We start from the raw sequence: 9,729 nt of genomic DNA, 5'->3' as shown, positions 1-9,729 counted from the left end.
GATATGTCCGTAGAGATAATAATATACACCAAAAATCAAGTCATAGCAAGATAGGCGATGAGTGAGAACACAGCGATGAAAATGAAAAAGGAAACCAATTATCCATAGAAGAATAAATTAATTGAAAGAAAAAAATTTTTAAAGAAAGAAAAATATGAAAATAGATCAAGGTCTAATTTTTGATTTCTAAGCGTGTCCTTCAGTAAGGTTCCATGGGGTACCATACTTTGGCCCCAGAATTTGTTCTTTGTACTCCCTCTGGGGCTCCCTGCTCTGCTCCCATGGTTGCTCTATCACATGCTTTTAGTGGTTTGCCTCAGTGTGACAGGGTCAGTCTGGGCCAGTCACGACCCTGAATCTCCAGTGTTGTCCCCCTTTGGCCCTAGGACATCAAGGGATGGTGTGTCTCAAAGTAGGATCAGTCTTATTGTCCACTCTGTCCATTGGCTGTTGAGAGCAGGGATATCGTCCTCCAGGACTGATGGGCCAGGATGTGTTCCATTGTCTCTTCTTCCCCTATCATTTGCTGCCATTTGCTCTGATCAAGCAAGGCCCTTTCCTCTAGCTGCAGCTTCAGTACCATCTCTCAAGTAAATTCTTCTGGGGTGAGGGTCAGTTGTCCACATAGCTGGTATGGGGGCCAAGCCCTCAGGTCCCTCAACTGGCCCCCCACTCATGCTGGCACACTGCATTCCTCTGGCACTGGCTTTATATCTGCTCCCTCTTTCCCTGTGGAGACCCAAATAATATATTCCCCTTGGGTGTGTCAGTGCCCTAGTCCCCCATCACACATAGTTTTTTTTTTCCTTTCCCCTTTCTCCCTCCACCCCCGTTTTAGTTGGCTACCATATGTACCCCTGGATTTGGTCTGGCCCCTGCCATACTACCTGAATCTCACCCTTGGAGTGTTTGTATACAGTAGCATTTTCCCTGTGCCCCTTTTGCACTTACCTTTCTGTTCCCTTACTCTTTTCTCCATTAACTACTGTGTTAATTAGCTGTTGGTTTTTCATATATGGCTTGTATAATATTGAGAAAATTTCCTTCTATTTTTATCTTCTTAAGTGTCTTAAACAGGAATGCGTGTTGGAGTGTGTTAAATGCTTTTTCCACATCTAGCGAAATTATTATGTGTTTCTTATAATTTTCCTGCCAATGTGGTGAATAATGCTGATGGTGTTTCGTATGTTGAACCACCCCTGCATCCCTGGCATGAATCCCACTTGGTTGTGGTGAAATATTTTTTTAAATATGCTTTTATATTCTATTGGCAAGTATTTTGTTAAGGATTTTTGCATCAATGTTCATTAGGCCTGAGTTCAGGCCATTGATATTCAGTGTTATTACATCCATCTGTGCACTCTGTAGTGTCATCTTGTATCTTTTGTGATGGATTTGTTCTTATATATCTTATCTGCTTGTTTTGTTTATTTGGTTTATGTTTGCCTTCTTTACATAATTGAGCTGATGCTATCCTGGGGGCTGTTTCCTATTTGTCACCCTATGGGTGGAGTTGCTCTCTGTGATGGTGTCTTATTTGCCCTCGGTGAGTGTTGATCTTATTCCCATACTGAATCGGCAAGGATCTTTTGTAGGGCTGGGTTTCTTTTTCTGTATTCTTTGAGGTTGTCCTTGTCTCAGAAGACTCTTCCTTCTCCATATATCTTAATAGATAATTTGGCTGGGTAAAGTATTCTTCGGTTTACGTTGTTTTCCTCCAATTTTTGGAATGTTACTCCATTCCCCCCTATTCATCGTTTCCACTGATAGGTCTGAACATACTCAAGTAGGGGTACCTTTATACATGACTGCTTTTCACTAGCTGCTTTTATGATCTTCTCCTTTTACTCATAGTTGGATAATTTGACAATTATGTTTCGTGGCAATTTCTTCTTGGAATTCAGTCTGCCTGGTGTTCTTTCAGACCCTTTTTCGATTGCCTGATTGTCATTTATTAAGCTGGGGACGTTTTCTCTAAGAATTCCCTTTCTATTTTAGTTATTGACGTCTTTGTTGTGTCTTGTTCCGGTAGTCCCATTATTCTAACATTGTTTCTTATCATAGCATCTGACATGGCTCTCAAGTTTTCTTCAGCTTCTTTGATCATCTTATTTGAATGCTTTTCCTGTTTTACTGAGGTCTGCTTGATTATCCTCTAGGTCACTGATGTGTTTCTCTGCCTCATCAAGCCTATTGGCAAGGTCTGTGAATTTGTCATTGGATTTTGTTATTTCATCCCTTAACTCTTGTATTTATCTTTGGTGCGTTGCCTTTATCTCCTCTATCATCTTTTTTCTGCATTGCTTACCTTATAGCCTTTATGACTTCAAGCAGCAGTTTGAATTTTTTTTTTTGGTGGCAGGTCAATATCTGCTTCTTATATACCCATCATTAGGTTCATGACTTCTTATGGAATTGTCTTCTGTTTCTCCTGCTTTTTCGTTGAAGCTTTTAGTACTGGTTGCTGTTTACATGTTGTTTTAGAGGAGCTTGAAGCCATCTTTCTGAGTCGAAGAGCCCAGGCCTTCTCTTGGGGAATTTGTATGAGTACTTCTATGAACTACGTGCTGGTAGTTGTTCTGAGGGTTCAGGTTATCGCTATATATTCCTTTTGTTTCACTCTTATCCTAGCCATCCAAAATTCTGTTACTTGGAATGTGTGCTGGATATTCCTCTCATATGACACTGGTCAGGTTATTGTGGGCCCATGAGGGTATCACTTCCATGGCCTATCTCTCAGTAGGCTTCACATTTCTTGGAACATCTCAGCTGGCCTGTGGTGGTTTTCTCTGCAACTGTAGTGTGAGGAGGGCATGTGGGCATACCCTCCTTGGTGTAGAGCCATGTAGCTGGCAGAGTTATTACCACAGACAGAGATCACCTTGGAGGTTGGGTGGATGTTCTCGCAGTAACATGGAGCAGCACAAGTGGTGGTCAGGTTTGTCACCCAGTCAGTTGTAGGGCCTCAGGATTTAGTGTGAAGTTGCCCCCACTCTTTGTAGGGGAGAACCCACTGCTGCTTGGTGTGTGCAAGAGTGAATTCCCCCGCTGTTTGCCAACCAATAAATGCGAGTGGGGGCTTCCCCAATTGTGCCTTCATATTTGCCCTAAGCACTAGAGTCTTGTGACAGGAAAGAGAGTGAAAGGAGAGGAGAAAGAGAGAAAGAGAAAGACACAGACTGGGGCAGTAATGCTAAGCAAACTGACACGTACTCAACCATACACAACTAAAATGCACACAGTAAACAAAGTTGAAAACAGTAAAAATATAAGAAGATAGAAAGAAATAAGAGAAAACAACTAAAGGGAGAACTAAATCTGCTGAGGCTGTGGTAGGAAATAGAGAAGAACTTCAAGGAGAGGAAAAAAGAAGAAAACATGTAAGAAGGATACAAAGAAATAAAAAAAGAGAAGAGAAAAGGGAGAAGAGGGTATTATATAAATAGTTAAAGAAATAGTTGACCACCTGCTGTGCTATGTGTAGCACTGACTCGTCCACTGTTTTAGGTGTCAGGCTGCCCACTGGGAGGACAGCGTTGTCCTAAGCTGAGTGTTGGGGTCTGAGAACCAGCATTGGCCTGTGAAAGGGAGCAGAGAGAATCATACAAGCAGAGAGAGAAGTGAGGATAACAAAGACAGAATGAGGAAAGAAAGAAAAAAGAGAATAAAGAGAAAGAAGGGGGAAAAACATCTGAGTTCACTAAGGTTGGCTATGATGGTAAAGAGAGAGGAGAGAGAGAAGGAGGAAACAAAGAATAAAGAGCTATCTGGTCCCTGATTGGTTGAATGTGGGGCCAGAGGGGTTTAGACCCTGCATCAAAATGGCAGGTTGGTCTGTCCTTTAAATGTCGGGACCCAGTGGTACCAGGAAGAATTGCTCTAGTTGATGTGATCACCTTAGAGGTCTGACAGAGGTTTCCTCAGTAGCGCAGCGTGGTGTAAATGTTTGTCCCAGCTGCCTTGTGTGTTGTACAGCACTCCCAGAGAGGGCAGGATAGATTTCCTCCTGCTATTTGGGTTGATTTGCCCTAAGCAGAAGGTAGTTACCTGGAAGCCAATAGTGGCATATGATAGGAGAGAGTGGGAGAGAAGAGGAGAAAGAGGGAAAAAAGAAAAAAAATAAAGAGGAGAAAAATGAAGAAAGAAAAAAAAACCCAACACAAACCTGAGCTTGTTGAGACTGAGTGTGGTGGGAATGATAAAAGGGCTAGTGAATAAAGGGGGAAGAACTAGAGTAAGTAGATAACTGAGACATGATCACCTGTCCGTGAGACTGGAGGAGTTCCAAATCTTCCTTAAGGTAGCAGGGTGGTGTACCCGTTTGATGTAGGGTTCCACAGATGCTGTGTGAGATTACTTCAAAACCAAGATCGCACCTGTGGCCAGGCATCACTTGGGTGCTGGAGCTTGCGTGTGTACCTGCCTTGTGATGTATGTAGCACTGCAGCAGGGGTGGGGAGGAGGGCACTGGGGTGTTCCCACAGCCCCGACTAGGGCCCCAGGACAGTCAGGGCCTCCCCAGCTATGTGTAGAATCACTGAGAGGGAAGCTGGGCTTACCATCCTATCTAGTCTGCTGATGTTTACTAGATCAGTGGATTTTTTTTAAATTTTTTTATCACCCTGGTCAGAATTAAATCAAATGAAATTGTCTCTCACAGTCACAGGGCTGCAGCTCCATGCTGTTTAAAGCTGACACTTGCTACATCGGGTCTTTGCAATGCTAAAAGCCACCAGGCCCTGTAGCTGAGTTCTGGCATACCTTAGCTAGCTTGCTTCTTATGCTGATTTATGTTAAGGGCCTCCGCCTATGTGCTCCTTGGAGCTGAGCAGCCAGACTTGGGTTTGAGTTTTAAACCAAAAATATATATTTCACCTTCTTTTATTTGTATTATGCTTGTGATGTGCTCTGATTTGGGGGCTGTCAGAATGACCCCCAGAGCGGGAGATCCAATTTATCAGGGGGGTTGTTTGCTTCTCGGCCAATTGGAACTAAATGTCCTCCCTGGACTCCCGACTTTCTCCTATTTTCTCCCACACCATGATCTACCTGAGGTAATAATCTACTTTTTCTTCTACTCTAAATTATGGTTACCTGCCACCACTACTCCCCAGGCTGTGAGCTCAAGGCAGCAAACTGTGTGGAGAGTTCTAGCGAGAGGTTCCCCTCATGTCTGGGATTCTGTCCCCTCTATGGCGTCTGCCTGTAGAAATTGCTGCTCCTGGCAAGGTACAGTCGGTGTCTGAGGGCTCTCCAAAGCTTGGGCATTTTAGAGCGTTCTTGGTTTGCTTTGTGAGTGAAAATCCCACACAAAAAGGGGTTTAGGAGAGACCCTGGTATACTAGTTCCAGTTTCAGGAATCTACCTCCCTGTTTCCTTCACCTTTCCTCCCAATTTTAAGGTTAGGCAGCAGGAGCTCTGGATAGATGAGTCCTATCTGGTCGCCATTTTTCCCCTCCAATATATATATTTATATCTAACATCAAAAATATTTTTAGTCATCACTCTATCTTATTTTCACTTTATGCTCTCCCTTATCATTTTGTAAAGCAAAACCAAAATTTTTAAAGTAATTCTGTTTAGATGAATCAGGGGCACTGTGTATGTGTACATGGATATGTACATTAACAAGGGTCCCTGAATGTGCATTGACTTATGAGTTGGGCCACAAACCATGAAGTCAGAAGTTGGAAACCACCAGCTACTCTGAGGGATAAATATGAGATTTTCTGCTCCTGTACTGATTTACAACTTCTCAAATCCACATAGGCAGTTCTTCCCCACCGCCCCCACCCCTCAGGCAGTTTTACTCTGTCCTTTGGCTGACTATGTATTTGAATTGACTCTGTTGCTGTGAGTTTAGCTTTTTGATTTAGATCAAACTTAATTGGAGAAAGTACTTTGTGCCTTTCTTATGAAGTTTCTCAACTGCTGGTGGACAGTTCTATAGAGAAGATAACTGCAGGAGGATCAATGACAAATACATGGAGTTGTCTGTTTTATAGAAGAGTCATTAACACATCGAGAGGACCATGGACTACCAAAGGCCAAACCCATCTGTCTAGGAAGAAGTAAGAACAGAGTCTTTCTTAGAGGCAGGGATGGTGAAGCTGCTTCTTGCTTACTTTGGACAGGATCTCAGGAGAGACCAGTCTCTGAGAAGCACATGACACTTGGTAAAGTAGAGGGGTAGGGAAAAAGAGCAAGACTCTCAACAAGCTGACTTGACACAGTGGGCTTCATCAATGGGCTCCGACATAAGGACTATTGTGAGAAGGGTGCAGGACCAGGTAGAGTTTCATTCTGTTGCTCTGAACCGGGTGCTTAACAGTAACCACAACAATCAACACTAGACAAGGCACAGTGTACTTTTCTAGTAATAAAACATGTGTGGGATACTAAATGGACAGAATAATAATTGAAGCAATATGTAAGTACACTTCTAAGTAAGCATTTCAGGCATTGACCAACAAGAACAATGACCACCTCGCAGTTAAGTACTTTGCTTTTGACTGACAACCATTAAATATTTATCCAGAAATAATTTCTCTAATATCCTAGTAAAAATATTGAATATCTCAAAGGGAGAGTAAAACTGATGTAATTCTCATTAGTATGACACTTCTCAGAGCATAAGAACTCTCAAAGGGCCACAAAAACTGATGTAATTCTCAAGAGTATGTCACTTTCCAGAGCATAAACAATGATTAGTTACAAGCCTAACACGAACCTATTAGTTCTGGAACATTTATTCTTGGAAATGTGCCACCGATCTCCCTTAGATATTCATTCCTGAAGATGACTGGATATTGCATTATGAACAATCCTTAATGTATACGGTGCCCTGGAATGATTAAGGTGATAGGCAAGGGATGCACTGCTTGCTTTTGTTCATAATAGTTCATAGCTCATTGCAGAGAAATACTTTCTTGTCAATTGCATTTTTTGGGGAACTGAACAAAATTTGGAGGCTGATTTATTTTACCACAGGAAAAAAAATGCATGCACAAGAATGTAAACATAATTTATCTGAGAGGAAATATTATACCACAGAACTTTTCATTTTCTTAAATATGTTTCAAATTTTATTTAGAAGAAAGGTTTTGGTTTGACAAAATTCCAGAGAGGTTACATTGGAAGAAAAAGGTTTCTCCACGTTTGACTCATGGTAAGTATTAGTTTCAAAATAAAAGTCAAGTCAAACAGCTGTGGTAGGTCAGTGAGTGAGTGCTTGGCTGTGGAAAAAGTCCAGCAGTTGGAACCCACCAGCCCCTCTACAGGAGAGAGGTGTATCTGTTTCTATAAAAATGTATAGCCTTAGAAAATTTTGGAGCCATTGTCTGTCTCATAGGATAACTATGACTTATAATCAAATCAATTGCAATGGGGTTTTGTTTGGTTTGGGACAAATCAAACCAAATACAGACAGTATGAAAGCAATGGATTTTTTTCAAAAATGTTTGTGAAAAAAATTTTAATTATCTGCTAATTTCCTTTCCATGAAATCTTGGAAATGACACTGCTATGCATATAAATTGATGAAATGAACATGAGCTATTTACCAATGTTCGTCATTTGGCTATATAGCTTTTAGAAAAAATTAAAATTGAATGTTCAAATAAAGAGCATAAAATATGTTCTGGAAATGAATAATTTCTAGTCCGTAACTTTCGTCCACCACATTGAAGACTGCAGAGATTGAAATTTTGTCAATAGTGTTGAATACTTTCATAAAGAAAAGACAGTGTTTGATGCATTAAAATTATGTTTCCATCATTGCTTACTACATGAAGAGAATTTTTGTTGGGATTCTGAAACTTATTTTAATTAAGACAATTGTATTATAAGAATTGTTTTCAGAATAAACCTAACATCATAGAATTATAAGGCCGGCAATTACTAGGTCTGACATTGAATAAAATAGCAAAAAACCTTGGCCAATTAATTTCTTTTTATGTAAAATTGGTTGTAACTGTAATATCTATGGTATATTTCTTGAGGATTGAGTTAAGAAAAGTAAGCATTCTATAATACATAATATTGTTACTCTTAATTATAATATATTTTAATGGTAATTTCTTACTATTATGTCTATATGGCAATGAAATGAAATTTTGCTCATAAAATTATATAAACCATTCTTTATTACCAATTTCTAGAAACACAAGATTATGTTTTTTCAAATGCAAAGTCATTTATAGAGAAGCCCTCGGGGTGTAATGAGCTACATGTTGGGCTATATATCGCCAGGTCTGCAGTCAAAACCCACCAGCTATTCTGTAGGGAAAAGAGGCTTTCAGCTCCCATAAAGATTTACTATCTTGGAAGCTCACAATGAGTTCCACTTTTTCCTTTGAGGTTACTAGGAGTCAAAGTGTATTAGATAGCACTGAATGTGAGCTTGAGGTCGGTCATACAATAAACTGTATTAATGTATTAAGTTACTGATTCTAAATAACGGCTTTCTTCTATAGTTCAGGGAAGTCAGAAATTATGGGGAAAAAGAACAACACGAACGTGCCTGACTTCATCCTTGTGGGACTGACAGACTCTGAAGCAGTTCGGTTGGTCCTCTTTCATCTATTTCTCCTCATCTACCTGGTTACTGTGCTGGGGAACGCAGGGATGATCCTCATCATCCGCCTGGACCTCCAGCTACACACACCCATGTATTTCTTCCTCAGTCACCTGTCATTCCTTGATCTCAGCTACTCATCAGTCATTACCCCTAAAACCATAGAAAATCTAATAGCTTCCACCAAACATATTTCATTTGGAGGCTGTTTTGCACAGATGTACTTTTTTATCTTTTTTGGTGTCACAGAATGTTTTCTTCTCACTGCAATGGCCTATGATCGCTATGTAGCTATCTGCAAACCTCTACAATACCCAGTTATTATGTCCACATCACTCTGCAGCTTCCTCATCACTGTATGCTATATGCTTGGCTTTACTGATTCATTTATCACTGTGCTTTGCATGAACACCTTGTATTTCTGTGACTCCAATGTAGTGCATCACTTTTTCTGTGACACCACCCCAATTTTAGCCCTGTCCTGCACAGACACACGTGATGTTGAGACCATGATATTCATTCTTGCTGGCTCTACCTTAGTGGCTTCTGTTATCACTATCTCTGCTTCTTATGCATCCATTCTCTCAACCATCCTGAAAATCAATTCCACATCAGGGAAGCAAAAAGCCTTCTCTACCTGTGCCTCCCACCTGCTGGGAGTCACCATCTTCTTTGGTACCATGATTTTCACTTATTTAAAGCCAAGTAAGTCCTACTCCTTGGGAAAGGACCAAGTGGCCTCTGTTTTTTATACTATTGTGATCCCCATGCTGAACCCACTCATTTATAGCCTGAGGAACAAAGAAGTGAAAAGGGCTGTCCTTCGAGTTCTGCAGAAAACGGAGAGCACCGGGCAATTAAGATGATGTGATCTAACTGGTCTTATAGTTTCTTTTTTCTCTCAAATGGTTATTTTATATCTTTCTTTCTAAAAGCAATTAATCTATCATTAATGTTTATCACCCAATTCCTTACTTGACTCTACATAATCTTGGACATTTCTGGCATCCTTTTATTTATTTTTGCAATCCATATTGTAATTAGGAACAGTGACATAAGAATTAGGCTTGTGATTTTAGTGATTCAGGGAAATTTATATTCAAAATAAGAAAATGTATTATATTTAAACTATATTTTACCAACCTCTACGATAA

General features: G+C 40.4%; 1 protein-coding gene across 1 annotated transcript; it reads left to right on the top strand.

The window, feature by feature from the left end:
- Nucleotides 1–8,493: 8,493 nt before the first annotated feature.
- Nucleotides 8,494–9,441, top strand: LOC142446444 (olfactory receptor 8H1-like). Its single transcript, XM_075548195.1, has one exon. It carries the CDS (start codon nt 8,494–8,496, stop codon nt 9,439–9,441), a length of 948 nt encoding a protein of 315 aa, XP_075404310.1.
- The last annotated feature ends 288 nt before the right edge of the window (nt 9,442–9,729 follow it).

Source organism: Tenrec ecaudatus, chromosome 4, assembly GCF_050624435.1.
Source record: "Tenrec ecaudatus isolate mTenEca1 chromosome 4, mTenEca1.hap1, whole genome shotgun sequence".
Lineage (NCBI taxonomy): Eukaryota > Metazoa > Chordata > Mammalia > Afrosoricida > Tenrecidae > Tenrec > Tenrec ecaudatus.
The sequence above is the reverse complement of the archived record's forward strand: the minus strand, read 5'-3'. Positions and strand labels throughout refer to the sequence as shown.